The following is a 23,312-nucleotide window of genomic DNA, read 5'->3' on the forward strand; positions in this document are numbered from 1 at the left end:
CTGTTTTAGATTTCGTTTTAAAAAAGAAGAGTCAGTGAGGACGTTAATTAGTACAGTAATAATGTGAAATAGCATCCAAGGGAAACTCCATAGGTGAATAAACCTTTCTCGATAATTAAACATCCTAAGCTTCATATTTTATACCAGTTATTTGTATAGGTAAAGGTGCATTTTCTGGGTACTTTGTAACATAAAATATCGCATTTTGACCTTTATTGTTAGAAAGCATTTGATGTAGACTAAACAGATGTTTTATAAATGAGCATGCCGTCAATTTGCCATAGGGTTGCATAGGTTTGAATTTATTTAAATCTTCAACTGAATGCAAGCAAAGTTGATTGCATAATTCTAAATGTAATGCGTTGTTTTCACCCTGAGTGTACTACTACCGTGCGAATAGGACACAAGGTGGTGGATGTGTTCTTTCAAATCCGACAATACCATTGTAACTCTTTCCAGATATTGTCACTATATCTGGTGTAATGATGAAATGGTTGCGTGGCAAAGTTAAAAAGTTAATGTCGTTAATTTCGAGGTGGAAATACAGACCTTTAATGTTAAAACTATTAGATACAGTTTGAGTTGGCTGAATCGTCATGACGTCATGTAAACGGGGTAAGCTGTGCTTTGCGCAAAGATCTCTGCAGAACATTGCTTTTATTTCTTCCAGACTCGCTTAACCAGTATCTCCCTGTCTCGAGACTTCCCTTGATTCATGCATTGTGCGTTATGACACTACATTTAGTAGAATCTTCTGAAAAAACTAAAAGAAAAAAAAGGCAAATAAAACTCCCCAAAGATTTTAACAATACTGACTTAAAATGGGAACGAGAAATACTTCCTCTAACACTGCATACTCCATTTTAACCTACTATTTTATACCAGTTAGTAATAGTTGATATAGACATCATTGGATTTTCATTGTTCGCGTAGAATATATTCAGCATCTTAGAAAGAGGAAAAACGTTGTTGACCGAATGTGATGGATATTTCTAACAGAGTATTTGTAATGTAGATGGGAAAAGTAGATTTTTGTTTTCAGGAAATCGACTCTTTAAAGTCGCCATTACATCTGTTAATTGTTGTCTTCATTTTAAAGTACAGCTATTGTTAACGACATTGATTATGAGTTTCATGTAATATGTGCATATGTGATTCCGCTGAGTTTCTAATCCAAATGAAGAGTTGTGTCTTTCGATCATGGTTTTCATTTTCGTGGAGTTGAGATACTATCTTCTGTTTGGATTAATACAAGTATCAATCGGTAAGTGAATCCAAATAAATTTAATGAACAAAACAGTTGTGGAAACTCACATGTTGATTGTATATGTGTATAGTAATATGTACAGTTTGCTATGGTAAATCATCTTGCGCTCATAATTAGATGCCTCCTTGGGCAGTATTAACATTTACTTTGCAATGTTAATCAGTTCATCAGCGGAGATTATCAAAAAGTGATTATTGCCATGTGATTGCTTTTAGTTAGATGCAGTAATGGAGTTGACTCATGACATTGTATTGTCGTTCATGGTTTCGCTTTTTAATACTTTGCTTGTCTATTTGCAATCAGTTATTATAAAGAGCCTGGCTAAATACAAATTTATATTTTGCCTAATCTAATGTAACATATAAATTAATACCATTTTCAAAAGATATATTTTAGATTTATATTGATATTTTGCATATGTACTGTAAAGTTTATAACGTATTTCTTTATCTAACAAATGCAAACGTCAGACTCAAAGCATTTTGAACCAAGACTAAAATAACGATTACCAAAACTAACATGAATTCAATGGCACAAACTCAACACAATTGAAAGAGCATATTCTATCTATGTCAATTGTCGAAGACACTATGAAGTTTTCAGGCTGATTCTTCAAGTTAATACATAATGCAATATCTGAGATTGTGTTGTATTTTATTCTCGGTAAAGAAAACTTGGGTCAGATTTAGTAACAAAGGGCGATGATACCCATAATTTCATGTCCAAGGTTCCCTCCCTTGAGATAATTTTAAGATCAATTATACCGACGGACAATATTAACACCAATTCAATAATCTGTAGAGAAAACGTGTGTTTGTCCATCGGGCTTGACATGTACTATATATGTTAACCTTTCTCTCATACCTTTTCAGGACAGACACTTGGTCAGAAAACGGGATCAGACGTAGTTTTTGTGATTGATTTTCAAAAGAACCCATTTTCATGCAAAGAGATAGAAATATACTATTCAGGGCTTGCAAAGGAACCATCGTTGTCAAGAAATATCGTGTCATTTTTTGAAAAGGTTGACAAGTGTTTTAGCGTTGTCTCAAAACAATATAGGCAGAGGATATCTAATGCAAAAATCAACTTCTCCATAAGTGCATCCTTTATTCTTTTAAATGTTTCCTTCTGGGACACAGGGAAGTATTACGCAAGGACAGAAAGGACAACATTGGGAGAGAGAATACTGTTTGTGACAGGTATTCACATTTGTAATTTTTAAAAATAAATTTATAGTATAGGAAAATTCATATACGGAGATAAATATAAAATATACCTATGTACCGACTCACACACATATCAACATAAACAGACTCAATACATTACTATAAATGAAATGTTAACAGATGCTGGCAATCCTGCATACATTATCTTTTATTTATTAAATGTATGAAGACATACGTGAGGCATGCGGAATTGTTTAAAGACATCAAATTTGTTGGTTTTGTCATTAGGTTCACATGTAGAACAAAGATCGTAGAGCTGTATCATTGATAATATGAGTCAGAAATATACTATCCTTCAATATATATATATATATATATATATATATATATATATATATATATATATATATATATATATATATATATATATATATATATATACTGGAATTTAATGTATCTTAGAATTGAAATCGATATCTGACCAATCATAAATATGTATTAGTCCACTGAAAATATCTATAAATAGGGAGGCAAGAACAGCAAAATTTAAAGATGGCTTCAAAATATTTAATCTAAATATAAAACGTTTATTGTAATAGTGAGAAATTAAATAGCATCATTACAGTCAGTTTATATTTTATAATCGTGAGATTTTATTTTACATTGAAATAATTCGTCAACATATATTGAAATGTAAAAGATTTACATTTTTTGCAATTAAACAATAAATGTACAATTGGGTTCTTTCTCCAGATAGTAACTATATTTATCAAAATTCTGTAATTTTGCTTCGGACAAAAAGCTGTAAAATCTATCGAAAGCACGAGAGAAACGTCAGCATAGCACAGAACCGATCCTTTCCGTGCAATCAGTTGCAACTCATTTAACAGCACGTTCTGCATCACCTTCTTGGGAGGTGTGCCTTGACATTTCACACATGTATGTCCATGAAAATCTAATCTGTCCTTGTCACACACACACACACACACACACACACACACACACACACACACACATTCTTGTAAAACCTACAAAACGGGGACATATGATTTTTCCATCAAAACGGGGACATTTTTATTTTAACAAATTATGAGCGATAAAGATCTATTTTAATATGCATTTGATACATACATGTCATTTCTAATTGATTTGTAGTTGATTTGCAAGAAACACTGTATGTGAATCTTTACCATCAGAACGGGGACACACACATATACACAGTGCTGGAAATTATACAATCAAATAGGGGACATGCAATAAGTATGTACTTTGATTCAAAATAGAAATCAATTCAATCGAAATAATGCAGTAATGTCACTTGATACACATAGTTTCCATCCATATTAATAAACTAAATTACACTTATCATGTTGAATCTTTATATAATGTTTGTTGGATATATTAGTAAAAATGGTGTCCAGGAGTTTGAAGAAGTTAAATTGTCAGAATTGTGTGAAAATACAAAGAATGTGTCCCTTTTTCTAAAATGAGATAATCAAAGATCTGCATTCCAATCTTCAGTTAAAATAATTGTATTGGCAAGACTACGGTTTAGATTTTAAAATGTCCCACACAATAACACATTTTTAACTTTAGTGTACAAAGAATTGACATTTTAGTTCAATCTCTTTCATTAATAAGCCTATGCATGATAAGATCTCTTCAATATGAAACACAACAAAAGTTTATTTTGTATGATGGCGTGGTTTAGTTTTAGTGAGCTCAGGTCAGAGCCGCATACGTATCCCATGAGCCAAATAGTCCCTATTAAAATCTAATTGTGTGGATCTATTACGTGACGCCATGTGCAGTATTGGTGATAGTGACTGGTAAATCGTACAATTGAATGATCGGGAAGGGACTGTCCCGTTATCTGAAGACGCCTTTTATTCTTACTATAATGGTAAATATGGTGTAGAGTTACAGGCTTAAAATCATGATTTGACTGACTTAAGGTAGCGTAGGAAAAATAGTTCCCGGTATTTGGTGTTTGAGTTGTAATTTTATTTTATGGTAGTTAAGTACCGGCGCTACGTTACGGAAATGCATTAAGGAGAAACAATGCATTTGCGAGGTAGGTAGGCAATTGTGAAGTTTTGGTGTAAATGTGTATTTGTGATATTTGTAGTCATGCATTAATTAGAGGAAAATTATTCTAGTTTGTTTCATTCGTTCACTAAAGAGACCTCTTGTATGTAACAATATTAATGTTCTGCCTTTCGCTTAGTGAAGTCAGTTGTAACTTTAAAGTTGCATATTTGTGGTCATTGATTGATTAGAGAAATATTGACGACTGTTATCATCGAGTCCTTAGAAAAAGCGGATAACAAGGGACGTACGGCCAGAAAGAAATGAAGCTAGCAAGAAGGAAGAACGACAGACAGAAGTAACGAAGCTGAGAGAGAGAGAGAGAGAGAGAGAGAGAGAGAGAGAGAGAATGAGGGAAAGAGATAGAGAATATAAAAAGGTACTGACTAAACGATATATTTGATATCTTTACCTCTGAGTCAAACAAAATTTATCTGATTGTTTTCTTTCACATTATTTATACTTCAGCCTGCATGCACATTTATTATACATCGAGAAGCACAAAATTTGAGTATAAAAACTTGTATTATCAGCGTCGTGACTGGTGCCATGAACAAGAACATACAAAAGTTAGCTTTATTTTCTACTGGCTCAGTTTTAACTTGTTGGATTTAACTCTAATGCGATTAATTGTAGGAAAGAAATGGTATTATGTTTTGGCTTCCATGTAGACTGTTCGTTATTATGCTTCTAACTACATTTGAATGAACAAAAATCAATGTTGATATTTTCCAGCGTATTTCTTATCCAAATGTGCATGGCTCAGAGTTAAAGAGGAGATAAAATATACAAGCTCAGAAAAATTGCTAGAATCTCTTGTCCATCATAAAACCCGTCCACAATATCTGCATGAAACCTTTTATTCAATTGACCTGGTTCCCGATCTACTTTGGCGAAATGTGTTATGAACGTTGGACTACCCATTAATAAACATGTTTATCGATATTACCCTCTGTGTTAAAATAGAAAATATATCATATATATTTGACTATGTTTATATAAATGATTTAGATCCTGTTAGCTCTTCTTCATGCTATCTTCGGTCAGTAATTCGGAAGCGATATGCGCAAGCCGCCAGCACAACAGTGTGAAGTTTTACCGCGTAAACGGGGACGCAGTTTCCCGGCTGATACGCACTAGGCTTTGAATCGAGTGGGACGTGTGTTTTATTGTGTATAGCGTGATGTGAAAAAATACCAACAAAATGGGTACATGCTCAGATACGCTTATGTTATGGTTTGTATCATTATATAAGGCCTTAGTATTCCACTGATGACGAAATGACAAAACGGGGATGTCCCCGTTTCGAGGTGTGTCCCCGGTCTGTTGGTGTGTATTCACACTGATGTCCCCGTTTCGCGCCTTTTACAAACGCGCGCGCGCACACACACACACACACACACACACACACTCTCGCTCACCTGGTATCTGAGTATGCGAATTGTTGAATACGTTGTCATCTATATATTGTACCAAAAGTGGGATGATTCAGCTTACACTCTGGCTGACATCCTGTAAAACAAACACTATGCTTGCATGAAAGAGGTTGCTGATGAAGACAGGAAGTTTTGACACAGCAACCCATACGTTTTGTTAGCGACGCTATGATATGAAGGACAGGACCACTCCGAGTAAGATGCTAATCCAAGTGCACGATATTTAACAGATAAGGTCAGCAAACAAAAAGAAAACGGACTGACTCAACAAATGGAAATATACTTACTGAACCTGAGAAAGTACGTATAATTCAAACATGAAAAAACTGCTCTCTTTTAAATCTAGGGAAGATTCTCGAGGATAAAAATGAATATATATATATATATATATATATATATATATATATATATATATATATATATATATATATATACTGAACAGATTTAAATAAGGTAGTAACTAATTGAAAAAGATATTATTTTGTCTTTTTAATCATTAGAAGTTTCGAGAAATTTGACTTGACTCAATTATCTCTTGCAATATACAAGTCGGTCGCCATGATGGCATATATAAGACGTGCTAAATACAAGTATGTGAATTTGTTGTATTCGAAAGTAATTAGAGACAAGTGCAACTATTAGGAATAATTTTGCTATGAGACATGAAAACATCCTTCAAGAATCGGTAAATTCGTTACAAGATTACTGGGGAACTTTTTCCGTACATTCTTTACTCACATTACCACATGATCAGTCTCTAGCTATCAACCAAATGTTGCATATAGTTGTGTTCCAGCAAGTGCCACTATCCCTCAAGTGTGGACGATCAAAGTTCTTGAATGGTCGAGGAAACAATTACCTGTAAACTTCAAATAATGTATAAGTATCCGTAGAGTCTTGTTTTTTACACAACCCATGCATCAACTCCAATTTCGTTTAAGGCAAGTTCTTTATAAACATTTTAGATGAAGGTATGTCCCTCGGCGACAACCACCACCACCGGTGCTCAAAGATAAATCAACTGAAACATTCTAACCTATACTTTAGTACATGAAGATTGTTAGAATCAATTAAACAAGAACAACATTTAATACGAGGATACATTAGCCTTGATAAATGTAATATATCGTTTTTCTCAGGATAATATATTTACATTTCAGATAAAGAATTGCCTGCGTGTACTGGTAAACAAGCACAATTCGATTTTGCTTTGCCATTATATCCCTTTACGGAGGCACTTGATGTTATTTTTTACTCTAGAATAATCCAGCCTCTTGTGGTGATACAGGTGGCTGACGCCGTTTCCGGTATCTGCACTGCCATTATAGAACATTTGAAATGCAGAGTTGAGGGATATATTCTATATATTACAATAAGGACAGTTCAATTCACGGACCAAGGAATCTATGCTCTTATCGGTCACGGAAGTAGATTTGTACATGAATCAGCAATTCTGTATGTCATAGGTATGTACATGGACAAGGGTGAGGAACATCATATCAAAAAGTACAAAACTATTGTTAGTATATGAGCAGTGTACTTGAATGCACATATATTTGCACCATGTGTGGAAATATATTTTTTATTGCCCATGGTTCAGTTTTTAATGCAGAATTACATTTCTGGAGAGAAAAAAAAAAAGAAAAGAAAATCCTAATACCATATACATGTTTATTTTTTTCGTTTAAAATATATATATTCTATGAATAACATGTATATCTTATGCATGCATCTTTCATACAAAATTAGCAAAACAGTCTCAGTTGTATTTTGTCACATATATACCCTAGATAAGCTTGATATATTGACCAGCTTAAAATTGCCTGGACACGTGTGTCCGTCTTGTTAAAGTATATTTCATTAGGTATTTGGAGCGGCTGATTTCGATTGCTTTCACAGGTAGCGCCAACACACCCACACATATTTATTTATATACATATATAAGTCCTCAGTAATTTTCTGCAGGGAATGGTGCATTAGACTGCTCACCGGTGGCATTTACAACACACCAGACGGTCGATGTTACTAACGTACAGGAGAACACTAGAGGTAAAGCTGCTGTTAGACATCGTCACAAAACGTACACAATTGAAATATTTTTCAAGTAGTTTTAAGTAACTGCAAGATTGTAAATATTGAAGAATGTTTTCAGTATTCGTGACTGGATTGTTATTGGCAAACTTTGAGCAAGTAGGTAAATATAAGGTTAGTAAGCTTGTATTTTTCGTCTGTTCAATTTAAAGTTTCCATATTTTGTTGATCATTGAACATTCATCGTTACATTGTGTCGTTCGAAAAACAACACAGCAAAAACCTTTTTTTTTAAAAAAATAGTCCATACATGAAGCATATATATGGCAAGATATTATTGACATCCATTATAAAATATTTATCTTTACATCAGTCTAACGTATTACAGTTATGGAAAATACATTTCAGTGTGATAAATAAATTCTTAGTGAATTTGGCATCATTTATTGTCATCATTATAACGAACCCCCCCCCCCCCAAAAAAAATATAAATATAGTTAAGACGTAGATGTTAGATTAACAATAAACTAAGGAAGTTAGTTCACTGGCATGCTTCTTTAAGTCAAGGATGTCTTTTGATACAAAAACGTGTTATCTTTTGTCCTAATTAGCACATAAAACTTTATCTTAAGTTACGTTTATGTGAAATGTTTTTCTCTTTATGTTTCTTGGATTGTTTTGGCTGGAAAAGTGCTTTATTCGTCGCATATCTGTCCAAAGTTTCAATGGGGATGGGGAGACGGACGGGGATTGACGGTGGGTTGGGGTGAATATTTTGCAAGATTCGTCAAATAAACATTTAAAGCGGCGCTTCTTGGAAATATGTGTCTATGCATTACATCCCTTTTCCTTATGGCATGCGAAAAAATGTGACATATCTTAAGAAGAGGGCGAATGAACCATGAGTTTCGTCAAGAACAATAGCTCAGAAAGTGTTTACGTTGGCTCCCTCACCATTTTTGTCACGCCCTATCTTCCAAAGGACTTAATGAAAAACTCCGCTCAACATGAGAACATTTCTTTATTTAATTTGTTGCCTTTATCTGAAGAAAATATTGGTAAGCTATATTAGAATGTCTACTAGCAGCTTCATAAATTCATGGATACTTATTGGAAGCGACGAAAGGTGGGGAAACTGCTGTATAAACAAATTTTGTAAAAATTGTCCCAGAGATGATTCGCGGTGGAGGAAGAAAACACAGTTATACTGCATGCTGAATAGAAGCGAAGGCAAAGCACACTCGCTGCTTTCACTGTTGGGGAAACCGTACAGGCGATGATTTACAGGGGAATCCAAGCATAATCCAACTTACGAAAACTGCTAATATTGAGTGGTGAGTGCCACGCTTTCGTTGAAAATTGTTTTGATTTAGAAAAATATGTCAGCGATACATATACCCACTGACTCGTTTTGTCGCATGCCAATTAGACGGCGGTGAAATGCAAATGAAACAAAAACAATAACGAGGCCCGGGCTCGTCAGCCCATGTGCCATCAGGCTCTGCGATTATTTGAAGAGCTAATTGACAGAGTGGGGAATCCTTATGCAGAAATGTTGCAGAAAATGATGGAAAATAGTTCGATGGAAAGTCGAGGACATTTGCAGGAGCATAGGTAGCAAAGAAGGATAGCAAGAACTTGTTCGTCTTAAAGATATCGAGAGGCCTCAAACATTGATTGACCTGCTAATCCAAAATGATTGGAAATGTTTATCGAAGCCAGACAAGAGTTTGAGTTGACAGGGATAGTGTATTTTTCTAAACAGTCAAAAGGACGACGAGCGCACACGTGCCATTCTCGGGGTAATTTGACTGTTAAAGAATGATTTATTCGGGTCAAATATCTCATCCAAAAAACCCACGGCTGAACGGACTGTAATATACAAGATAGACCTGGTGAGGGTACGGGATGATGCGTTCAACGTCGCTAACAGACAAAGCATGGACTTCTTACAGGCATTGACAGACCCGCTTATCAGATGGCCTTTGTAAAGAGCGTGAACCCATCCCCGGAAAGTCTGTTCTCTCAGGGAAGAAGCCCTCTATTGCGTTGCGCTGTAGATGAAGGGGTATTTGGAAAACATAACAAAATAAAACAGCCTGACAGCAGTCTGCCACAGGAAGATGAAGGGGTGGACAACAAAGAATCAATCATTAACGACGCGGACAACCTACAAAAAATATCATCCGTGAGGATTGGATATCCATACTATAGAATGATGGCTATGACTGTTACTGGATATTACCCACAACGGACTTAATGTTATTTGAGTTAGTGGAAGCTTTCCTTCAGAATTCATATAGTAATAGCTGCATTATTTTGCTTTCACTTTAGCTAACCAGAAGAAAGTGATGCTGTCCTCAGCCACCTTGGCTGGACCCCTACCTGATTCCGCGGATTGTGGTGGAGACTGACATGCTGACGCATTTGTTCGAAGCCGAGGCCATCCTCTTTTTGAGAAAGAACAGACACATTCTTATTAATGGAGGAACATGAGATGGGCTAGATTAATATGATGAAGTTCAGAGCTGGCAGCGCCAGTGCCTGCTAACTGGTTACTGACGATGATGAGCCGGTCTAACTGCATAATGATGGAGGAGCTGACACTTTGGTCAGTTGTTAAACGTACTACGATGGTGCACACACCTCAAAGCGTCTATGCTAGGGTGCGTGTAAATCAGCATCTTTAGCACACTATATAGGTTCCTCACCAAAGCCGTGAGAGTAACATTTGACAGATCCTTTGTGATTCGAATATTTTCTCCAACAAAGTAAGAATGTAGACCACAACGCCCGATAAGCAGCTCCGAATAGTGGCAGTAGCGTGTTAAGGAGAAAACGTTCATGGTTTCTCTTGATAGAGCTGCATACATAATGGTGCCAATGTACTGCTTAAACTGTAAACACAAGATACCAGATTCAACAGGACATGGCTCCAATTATTCATTTATAACGCACAGCTAACCTTACTTCTACGGCTATAGAGGTTCTACGTAGAACATAAAGCCGATCACCGTATTTTGCCTCCAAGACCCAATGTTTGTCACATTAACCCATGGGTTCGCAAAAAATATGCCTGCATAGAAACCTCTCATGGTTTATTTTGTAGGAACAAGCAAAATGAGTGGACCTCAAAGCGCAGGTGAATGCAAAGTTTTCTATGTCATTGTCTGGGATTTGATCTACACAGTCCTTCACATCAGTCTATGTATATTTTCCAGATTCAAGACTGGATCAAAATTACCTTTTACAGGAAACCAATTGAATGACTTGCTTTGTTCAACACTATATTATTACGATGAGGTCATAAAGACACCGTAAAAAACATGTGTCTTAATCTGACAGAATCCAGGTTAATGAGATGCGCAAGGCCGTTTGAGTTTCCAAGTTATTTGATTCGTTTGGACGCCCGTCGATACGCTTGTGGTTACCCACAAGGAAGTTCTGAACGACGCCCAGCAGCTCTTGTTCAAGCATTATAAAAACGTTACATTTTGGATACGCTTGATACAGCATTATCTAAATTGTCACCAAAGATACAAACAACAACTTTTACCGTTCAACCATCGAATTGTCCTTGCGTCACTGGCTATGCGGCAAACCGTTATTCTAGGCAGATAAACAAGACTTCCTCCCTCGACTGCACCAAGAAAATGCAAAACACTACTACATAAATGTCTCGATAAACTGGCTGGTATACTGAAATCTATGTGGACGGCTGGTCGCCAGAAATATCTTTTGGAATAAAAATACGACTCGTTATTTTTGCTTTTATTGGCATCGTGATCTTCGGTTACTTCTGACTTCTGCATTGTCGGAACAACATGAATGGCTCTCGTACTTGTTGGTTTGTGTCTTTGCTATAGCATGTGTTCCGTCTGCTTGCGGAAGGACGGCGACTTCTTTATGCTTCTCGAATCCTTATCAAATTAATATCAACATTTGTGTCTAGCGCAGTGTTTGCATATACAATAAAATTCTGTTTGTTATATCAGTCATAGCTGCAAATTAATTTACAATACTTGTCACTTGGAATGAAGTAGAGGCCAACATAAGGAATGTAAGCAGATTACTGTTGACGTTTCGAGCAAAATCAGGTGCTTATTAATAGATTGGGAGTATCTTCTGGTCTGTCATTGTTTCCATGCTTGCAAGAAATTATATTTGCACATCTGCATTTTCTAACCCCATTGTCAAGGTAGTTCGAATTTTGAGCATAAAAGTTACAGAGTGTTCACAGAGATGATTTCATGAAGATGCTTCGATAAGGCTTAATGAGCTGTTTTCCACCGCTATTCTGCTTAAAGAAGTAAATACAACCTATACATGTTTGCCTTTCATACACCACCTTGGGTAGATTATAATCATACAAGGCCTTGCTTCTCACTGTGGTTCTTCATATAGTCTGCGTTTTTATCCTCATTGAACTCGTTGCAAAAACTCTCATAAGCATTTATGTAACGTCTGTTTGTAAACACACTCCGCCATGTTTGGCTTGGACACGGCAACGCACCATAGCAAGTGTCATTTCACACGGTTGTAAACGTAAAACAAAGAGAACTGCTCACAATCGCTAGAAGTTCCTTTTCAGTAATGGAGTGGTCTCGAACGCTAACGCCACAAAACTCTATTGCACTGTTTGCCATTTAAGTGAGTCAGCTGTCCACACTACCAGAATGTATCAACAATACATCATACTTTCCGAATACGTCAATAAAGTTGTTCCAAAGAAAGAAGATTTATTGACATGCACATGCATAAATTAAGCGTTCTGCAGGAAGTCTGTGAATTTACGTGGTTTTGGGCACTTTGGTGAGGAGATCGAAGCTTTCCAAAGCCGAGAGTTTACGTTGTTTTGGGCACTATGGTAGGGCGATGCAGGCTTTTCAAAGCCATTGCTTCCATTCAGTGAAGACACTTGAAGAGATTTGATAAATACCGAGTCAAGAAACCCCCACATTTAGGACAAAATAAACGTGTGATCATTGAGAAAGTTATAGTTTGCATAATTACAGCAATAAGTTAGAAAAACAAAATCCTGAAATGAGAAGGCATAACAGTTTTGATTCTTGCGGATGCATTAATTAAGCGTGTTTGCGGACTCGTTTCAGACCTCAATGATGACACACATAATTATATCAAGCAAACTAACATTTTCGTTAACATGACTACCGTATTGCCAGTATACCACGGCGATAGATGCGATGTACGTGTCCGCGTATGAGCTAACTCCTCCCTTTTCTCATCTGGTCTACTAAAGTTAATCTTTCATATCACGTTGCTTATAGATGTCGCTATACGCACAACTCCATGTCATATATGATTTTGCCAGAAGAAATAGCAGGATAATTATTTATCAATACCACAGATGTCTGTCACAATTAAAATTAACGTTTCAATACTTGATACAGCGGTATAAACGCGTCAATAATAAAGCAATCCGTTTTTATTTTAAATCCTCAACTTCCTCCTCCTCCTCCTCCTCAATCTCGTAATCCAATAGTTCGTTGGGGCACTACAGATGACCTCACAATCAATTCTCTCAATCATTACCTGTTCCCTACTGCCCTTTGAGATTCTCAAAAATCCCATGTCTGTCCCTTTTTCAATGTTGTCTTCCCACCTCTTTTTCTGTCTGCCTTTTCTTCTGTACACAAGCACTGTGTAAGATTGATTTTGCCAGTCAAGATGATCTTGATACATGACCGAACCACTTTAGTTGGCGTTTTGTCATAGTGTTCAAGAGGTATAAGTAGAGTCTGAATGCTACTTGAATCCGGTTGTGGACTTCTTTGTAGTCCGTCTGCGTGGGGCACCGGAGCAGGCAAAAGATAAAAACTCTTCTTTTTGCCAATATGTCCTTTCCCATCACTGTCATGTCCTGCTAAATGTTGGACAGATTAAACGAAACTTACCCGTTGATACTCACAGCGTATACAAAATACATTTCTATTCATTTTAAATTGGCAGTTGTGATGCATAGCCAAATGCAAGTAGATTACACCTGTATGATACAACCAGGAGGGGTAAGGAAATATTCCTTTCTTTTCAGGACCACTATTTAAACTTTCATTTGACGAAACTCGAGGTTTATTTGTACCTTGTCGCTCTTTGATAGAAACCAAAAAATAGTTGGGCTCAAATAAAAATTTCACTGGGTCTCTGAACTCAAAGACATTATATTGTTTTTTTTCTAATTGGTATATCTACCTTAAAACTGTTTTCATTTTCGTCCATTGTTGACTGACATATTTTAATGCAAACGGAGAGTTAGATGTGTTTGATGCACAAGGACATCTTTCAGAACTGCATACTAAAACAACAAGCACAACTTCCTAGTTTGTTACGCAGTGAGGTTGCAAAACTACGGATATAATGGCTTTTTTTAAAATTGTGTCATTCTGTAGTTCTATGTAGCGATGACTAGACTAGCAAAGTGAGCCTTTGGCATAATTTTCCATGAGAATGAAAAGGACATCAAATCCAGAGAATGACATCCTAATAAGGCTGATAAATGAAGGGTAAACAAATCATCTGCATTATCTAAATTTGGAGGACGAAGCAGGAACTGATAATCCAAAGCGTCTATTAAAGAAGTAGCACATATTCTGCAGGTGTAAGAAAAGAGTGTAATTTTGGCATCAAATCTGAAATCACGCAAAAATGTCCAAGCTTCTGAAGTTCTATAAATTTGCCACGGGAGAGGTTTTAAATCAGGAAGATTCTGGGATCATCTACATGTTTGTATTTATGTATGCATGCTACAATCAAGAGGGAAAATATTGAGTAACCCTAGTTTTTATTGTAAACTGTATATATCTGAATCTGGTTATCAACCCTGAATTCCAACAGTTTTTTCTTGTTGTTGTCAAAAATGGGTAATATACTGACGATATAATACCAGGTGAAGGAACACGTAACGTTATTATGAGTGATGATAAATTACTGTTAAAAGCATTACAATCTAAAACTCCTAATATGAGTTTTGTGGTCAAGTTACTTTCCCTATTATATGGATCATGAACATTTTACTGCATGCAAATGTTTTCCATAGGATGAGGCTCATACTATAATATGCACATAACAAGAAGCCTATGCTAGACAATTTGTTACATACGTATTTTACATTTACATATTTATATTCTAAATCATCAATAATTAGCTTTTAAAATGCGAACACATATAGTCCATGCAAAATCCAATTGACGTACGGCAAAATCTTAACGCGTCAACCCATCTAAACATCCGGAACATGTAAAACCAATATCGTGTCTTAGTTGATAATTGAATGCATGGATCTAATTAACAATTCACACGACACGTACATATTGAATTAGTAAAGGACAAGGTGGTTTACTATTTGCGTTGCTTTTTATGTTTATATGATATTAAGATAACGGAAAGACCGAAGTGTACATCTCTGGTGGATATTCAATACAGTTACCACCACTAGTAATAGGATTATTACCCACTCTTAAATATGCGTGTACTTATAATAATAATTTTTCTTTTTGACTTACAATATTAAATAAACAATTGCATTTTAGAAGAACTGAACAGTTTCGATAGCTTTTAAAACAACTTAAAACCCTTGGTAATTTATAGTGTTTTTATATAAAAAGTCACTATGAAACAGTACTTTTAGTTATTTCTCCTGTATACTCCGGAGAGGCCACATTTGGCGTGTTTTTGTTTTAAACTAAATTCATATATTCCGTAAGACAACTTCTCAGCAGATTCTATTCTAGTTATAAATGAGGCTTATTCTGTACATTTTCCAATGAGTAAAGGTATCAGAGACGATTTCATGTTATGTTATTATAATTGCAGATCACACGTTTACGATCAAGAAAGAATATTTACTTGGAGGTGCTGCCATGGCAGGAATGGTATTAGTTATCTTAACATGCCTCTTCATATACAAAAGGTAACAAAAATTACTTTGCAGCAAAATGTTTTACTTGGACATAATAATTTTACATCGACAGGGTGTTTGTTGAGGCATATCCAGTCTACCTCTTAGGCCATATGGGTCTATAAGGGTCGTATTATATGGTTGTAAACGTGCCGTGTGGATGTAATATTTGTATGCTATTACATGTAAGTTTAGTATTTAAAATTTGTGGCTTAATTTTAGTGCCATGTTAGTGTTTCCCAATTGTGATTCAAGTTGTAATGTTGCCACTGTATTATGACATCAATATATTCGACTAGTATCATTGTAATATTCAATCTTTTTGTTCCAGGATTTGATTATTTGTTTTCTGGATTCTCTATCAAGTTTTTCTCTCAATGGAGGCATTTTGTCGTGTATACCTTATGTTTGCTATCCATGCTGTCTGATTATGAAAAATGATTGCTGATGTCGAAAATTGTTAGTTTGGCTTTTATTTTTCATGGAAATTTTGTACATAATAGAATCTTTGACAAGCTAATGTTATTTTTCATTCAATCTACATGCAGAATCAGGTTTGCATCTCGAACATCCTGGATAAAACCCAAAGGTCTGACAGATAAATTAATAATTTCAATTTACCACCATAAAATTTCAGACATACTATGTGCTCGAATCGTTTCGTTTTGAATTCGCTATCATCGTGATTGAGTGAAAAGTGTGGTGAAATATCTAACTTTTATCAATATACATGACTTCAACTGTACACTACTTAATAACAAATGTTTAGCTAACAATTCAATGATCATGATGTAAAGATTCAAAATGGTGCCGTTGTACTACACTAAGGTTTCATTGACGAATATTGCACACTGTCCATTGGGGCAATCGTATACTTTTGATTATCTTTTAAGTTAGAAATATTGCGTACATGCATACTCCCTGTTGTAAAGCCCGAATTGTTCTAAAATATCAATACCATATATGATCATACTCTCTAATCTAAACCATTTGTCATTATTTAACCCATATCGTAAATTCATATAAGAATTTTAAACAATTTAAACAATAATGTAAGTAGTGGTTTTATAATTTGAATTAGAATTGCCTATTTAAATCTCATGTCTCTCCCGATAAAGATATTTTGATAATACTATCAGAGTCAGGGAGTTTGCAAACAATATCTCGGCCGCAGACGTATATTCAAACATAGAAAATTCTTTGTTTTTAGGTGCCGATCAATAAATGGAAATGTTGCAAGTGATGGTGCATATGATAATAATGATGTGCATTATTGCTCAACACCCTGCATCCAAGACCAACTAGTTTCGGACAGTGTGGACTGCACGAGATCCTTACCGGAATCACAACACCACCGTGCCTTCAACGTCGAGACTAATGAGTCATATGAATTCAATTCAAATTACATAACTCCGTATTGAATATTACTGATTTGTGTTCAGATCCAACAGACTTAACAACCACAAATTAAACTACTCCGTATTGAATGTAAATTATTTGCAACAATAAACGAAACAGGTACATTGCAACTGACTGTAGAAATGTACGATTTGTATGGGCCAATTAATCTTGCTATATAAACCGTATCTATCAGTTCTGTGTGTGTGTGTGTGTGTGTGTGTGTGACCTGGATTTTTAACGTAGCCTTAACAATTTGCTAGTTATATCGCCCAATGTTTGCAGTGCAACCGTTTCTAGTGATGTCTAGCACTGGGGCATCATGCCGCAGATATTTTGCATTATGTCCCACCCAGTCACTTTAACCTGACACCAGGCCGACCAGTCCTAACACTAACCTCTTAATGCTGAGCGCCAAGCGAACAGCTGCTAGTACCATTTTTGTAAGTCATTGTTACGATTCGGCCGGGGTTCGAAACCACTAGGTCACCGGAGCCGTCTATCAGCTTTGTGAGGAAAGGACCATAAAAATCCCGCTAAACCAATTGTTTTGACCGCTAACTTCACATGGGGTAAAGATTTCTACAGGCAATAACAGCCACTGTGCTCAAAGTTTTTCAAAGATCTCGGGTCAAAGTTTTTCAACTATTGAATATGTTACATAATTACATTGATTTCAACAAGACCATAAGTCAAATGTTGTAAATATTACTTTATTAGCAAGAAACCATATTAAAACCAAATTTAAAAATGGACACATTCCTTAGTAACTCGTTTGTACAGATCTAATGACTCCAACCGGTCTGATTATGTAATAACGCAAGGTCATGTCATATTCACTAACCTAGTCCTTGAACTTGATTAACAACTCAATCGATACGCAGATATGCATATGTGAGTAATGACAGAAACGAAAGATCTATGCTGATATTTAGGAGTCTGATATTAAGGATATACTCCACCACCAAACGTTATCAAAACAATATGTCTATGTATTTAGGGCTGTTCCAGTAAAACATATATCCCCCCCGGGGACGGTACTTCAAAAAAACTTCTGTAGGAGGTTGTTTTTCGAACTATTTTGATTCTGACAGTGGAAGGTTGGTTAGGAAAATCACTTCTGTTGTGGGTTGTGCTAACAAAATGAGAAATCGCTGGTGGGGTTGTCAGAAAAAAGAAAAAAAACCCCAAAACGAATCTATATTTAAAATCGCATCTATTCCTCTCCTAGCGGTCCAACGTGAATAAAACATTGGGTCAGAAAATGATGCCAGTACACGCGAGTGCACGTAATTTGTACGAATTCGCGTACTTTTAAAGCAGTGATACGCGTTTGGCAAATTACGTCAACGCCGCGGATATAAAAAAAAAGTGCTTTGCGCAGTATGCAATTTATATTAAACTTTTAACTTTAACTTTAAAAGTGCATTTCGCGACGTAATTCGCGCTGCCGCAACTTCCTAACAGCGCTTGATGCGACATCCAGATATCTGGATACTTCGGTTCGACATGAATGGCTGTTAAACTAAATTTGATTCGTTCATTGGCCCTGGAATATGCATTTTATGGAGTTTTAGCCTTACTTTCATCGTGGAAGTTTTACAAATGCGTGTTTCCAATAAGGGCCACACAGGAAACCAAAATGGTTGAATCACAACACGGTTTGTCTTCAGACGTTTTCAGTTGGCAAATACTGGCTGGTGATAGCTATGATGACAATGAATTTCATGTATATCGGTCTGTTGGACATTGGAAAAATGTCACTGGAAATACCAGTGTGTGATTTTGAGCCCAAAATTGATGTTGAGTGGGAGTCCGATGTACGTTTTGGATGGACAATATGCCGGTTATATTCACAGGGGCTCGTTACAAAGAAAATCAAGGGATGGGGGTTCTAACCTCTAATAATATAACACAAGGGAAGACACCGGTCCGCACCCCTCGTCAGTTCCAACACTGCTAGTTTATCCTAATTGCGTCTGCTAATTTCCAACTTAGGCCAGTCATAATCAAGAATAGTTCAATTTTCAAAACAGCTCGACACACTTCGTTCAGTTTGTGATATAATGGAGAAAATGCAATAATTGTTCGCCGATCTTAACGTATGGACATCATCCCAACTCACAGCGCGAATTTTGCATTCGGACAGTCTTGGATTTCACCACTGACCGCGGAATTGCGCACTCGAGTTTGTTCGGATCTTACCTTTCGGTCACCTGCATAGTGGGAAAATGTGTTGATCAGTTAGCTGTGATGATATTTACAATGACAGAATTTAGTGGTTGAAAGCCCCCCCCCCCCCGTCGTCACCATTATAAGAGTACATCAAAAGAACATGCTGCAATAGCTAAGCGGCGAGATCAAAGGCTTTGACTGGCAGCTGGGTGGGAAAATCTAGTGATATTTACAGTGCTTGAATTCAGAGGCAGAAATACCCAGAGATGTACATGTGGTCATTTATAACAGTACATCAAATAAACAACTTTTGCTTTTATTATTGTGTTCATTTCCGAGTGTAACTTAATAAGCAGTGAACGTGACCTCGGAATCATGTTGAGACATAGACTTGAATGAGTATTTTGGAGTTCAACGGCAAACTGACGAAGATTGTGAGATTCAGGAGAGGGCTAAAGTTGCTAGAACTGATAGTTTGAAAGCGATATTAGCCAATCGTAAGAAAGTGTGTGATGCCTAGCTTAGTGCTTTGAATAAGACCTTCTTTGGATCGAAAAAATTCAGACTCACTTGATGAACAAACAAGAGCTATGTCAGTGTTATACAGAATGTAGAAATTAAACTCTGGCAACCAATATTTCTTATAATTGGCATAGTTTTCTGAGAGGGGACTGCAAAGTTTCCTGATGGGACTCATATTTTAACCAAAACGATACCTCAGGTTCAAAACATTTCTTTTTGGGACAGAGATATCCAAGAAAGAATACCCATGGGGCCATACATGTGAGATGTTGAAAATTGCACAACCATAAAGAACAGTAACTTGTTCAAGCTAGTTATGCATATGCGTTTCAGACAGCAGGCAATGAAAGGAGTTCACAGCACAGAATAATATTCGTACACAGAGGAGGAGGATCATATTAAATTCAGATACAATTAACAGATTAATGCTCATAGGGAACATCAGAGAATCCCCATACAACATAATTAAGTGTGTGTAGATCTCAAGTTGGCAGAACCACTGAGCAACAAACGAATAAAAAGACAAACTTTTGTATCATGCAGATGTATGACCAAATGATGTACATGCTCTCTATGTGCAAAAATTAAATGACATTAAATATAAGAGACTGACTGATCCGTGTAAACTCAAAGCAAGATGGATAAAATTTGTTCTGTTTGTGTTCTGTTCTTCCTATGTATATTTTAATAATGGTGGTATTTTCTGCAGACCTTTTGGCACTTAGTTCCAAGCCATCATTTGGTATTTGTATTGCAAAATGGATAACTAAAAAAGTCTGTTATCTAGTACAATACATTTTTAAGCAGTATCATTAACTGCTGGTGAAATTGATGAAAAAATACTTGATGTCATTCTGATAAATGGATTCTTTACTACACTACTAATCTGTTCTTCCTGATTCTTTTTTTTAAACATCTCCTTTAGTCTTACTGATACCAGTGCTTTTAATAAAATTGTAACTTCTATTTTCTTGCAATCTAAATATTTGTAATGATGTGTTATTGTCAAAAGGTAAAATGTGCTTAGTGTTGTAAAATCTAAAACTATTAATTAGCAAGGGACTAAAGTAAAAAGTGGATAGAAATTATTGCCATATTACAGTGCTGTTAGAAACAACAGAATAGTCGTACAAGACGTATTTTGCACAAAGTTGTAGAACTAGTGCTCGTGTTGTCACCATATATTCTACTTAAATAATTATATCATTATTTCTGTATATTCCTATCAGTATTTTCCCAGTGGTAGTAATTTTCTGATCTGATGTTGTTCATTTCTTGAGCAATTTTTACACATCAAGAATTCTCACCGTATCATTAAAAAACAATGTAATCTGCACCAAATTGAGTTGTTTGAGAAGAAATTAATTTTTTTTAACCCAAAAATCACTGAAGCTACGAGTTCTTACATTCAAGTCTCACATTAAATAACATTTGAAGTAGCCACAATAGTAGTTTAGGCTGCAACTGTACCAATTTCACCTTTGGTATATCCAAATCTTGAATGTGATGGAGGAACATAGCTCCAAAATAAACACATCAATTTTAGAACCTGTTCATTGACTATGAATCAAGTATCCGAGTCCAACTGGATTGCTAGAAATTTTTTAATTCTTTTGACTACATCATAATTAGCTGTCAAATATGGAGTAAGCCTATAGTCTTTATGCCATCCCAACCAAGACCCCACCACATACACGTGACCATGTCCAATGACATCACAGTAATAATCGCTATACAACTAGAGATGACATCTCCTCGAGAATTTTGATTTCAGTAGAGCTGTAACAGAGTGGAACAGTAAGAAAGAGTGACAGATATTTAAGTGTTAGGGAGATATTTAACAATGGCTATTCCCACCACCACCACTTCCTCATTGGAGATCACACACATACAAAACTTAGAGTACATCCTGAAATCCTGGCAGCATCCTGCAGAGGAGATAATTTGACTATTCAGTTTTATTGGTCTCTGGTTATCCCATGCTATTTCTGTTACTTGAACATTATCTTACAGTGTGTCCATTCAGCATGGTCGAGAAAGGCTTACAACCATTGAGAGTTGTTCAAGGACTCACATTACTACAGATGTGAAAGAACGAGAACCATACTATAAATCAGTGAAGATAAAGTATATATGTGTTTGTCCTTGATTGGTTGATGATGAAAGTAAGATTTTAGTTAAAAAAATCTTTTGAGAGCTTGTCCTACTTGTAACTGAAAAAAGTGAGGGACATTGTTTTATTAACATAATTTCCATCCCTTTACAGACCCGAGTTTGGACAACTCATTACTGAAATCAGCAGCTGACTCTCTGGTGCAGTATTTAAAGCACACATTTGAAATTTGTAAAGATCCAGAAAATGGTACGGCTGTTATGTTTTTTTGTGTTCACAAAAACTGTCGTCATAGATGTGTCTATACTGATATAAATTTGATCATGAGCACTCAAAATTTTAAGTTACTGAATTTTAATATCGTGGTGTTTGCACAAATTTACAGTGGGAACAAAATTAGTGCAGAGTCCTGAACTCTTGAGTTTTGTGCAGAAATATGGAATCCAAGCAGAATACATCCAGAAATGTAGAGGTTTTCAATCTTGGATTTAGTCTCCCCATTGTGTTTCACATTGATATGCATATTCACAGAACAGTTGTATAGTAGTTGGAAAAGGAAGTGAGAAATTTAGATACATATCATAAACAAGACAAACAGTATGTGGGGGGAGAAAATCATAAGAACAGACTGGGATGGAGAAGTATAATGAAAACAATAATGAGTAGAAGTGTGCCTCTTTTTTATGTGTGCAACATTATTTTCTTAGCTTCAGTAAGAAATTTCATCAAAAGGAAGACAATAAAGGGTGTACAGTTAACTAAACCAATATGAATTTAGCTACTTAAAAGATGTATCAAATTGATTTTAACCTTCTGGTCTGTTTCTGTCCATTCTGGTGATATGTCCACTGAATCAGTATGGTTGGAAAAAATATTTGGCAAATTTAAAAAATTAAAAATCTTTTGGCAGATTATGATTATGCCCTACATCTGCCTGAAAGATGTGAATAATTTTATTTCTTGGTTTGTTGATTGTGGTTGTTGCTCAATTCAAATGCATCATTGAAAAACATTGATGCATTCTCATACTTTGTTACAAATATTTATTACAGATGCATATCTCCAGATATTGGTGAATATAGCTTGAACAAGTTATAACAGTTCTAGTTAGAACAATGAACATTGTTAAGAGAAAATTTAAGTGAGCTAAAATGTAAACTTTTCAGCAGTGTGGGATGCAGGATTGCTCAAGACGTTT

The 23,312-nt window shown here is 35.8% G+C and overlaps 1 protein-coding gene across 1 annotated transcript; it reads left to right on the forward strand.

Annotated features, from left to right (window-relative positions):
- The first annotated feature begins 1,022 nt into the window (after positions 1–1,022).
- Positions 1,023–17,435, forward strand: LOC149793902 (uncharacterized). The gene is made up of 6 exons (XM_089967846.1): positions 1,023–1,264; positions 2,140–2,469; positions 7,121–7,426; positions 7,926–8,009; positions 15,822–15,918; positions 17,117–17,435. Exons 1-6 carry the CDS (start codon positions 1,201–1,203, stop codon positions 17,325–17,327), a joined length of 1,092 nt encoding a protein of 363 aa, XP_089823972.1. The 5' UTR covers positions 1,023–1,200; the 3' UTR covers positions 17,328–17,435.
- Positions 17,436–23,312: the final 5,877 nt, after the last annotated feature.

Source organism: Sinohyriopsis cumingii, chromosome 8 (genome assembly GCF_028554795.1).
Source record: "Sinohyriopsis cumingii isolate HCF-2022 chromosome 8, ASM2855479v2, whole genome shotgun sequence".
Taxonomy (NCBI): domain Eukaryota; kingdom Metazoa; phylum Mollusca; class Bivalvia; order Unionida; family Unionidae; genus Sinohyriopsis; species Sinohyriopsis cumingii.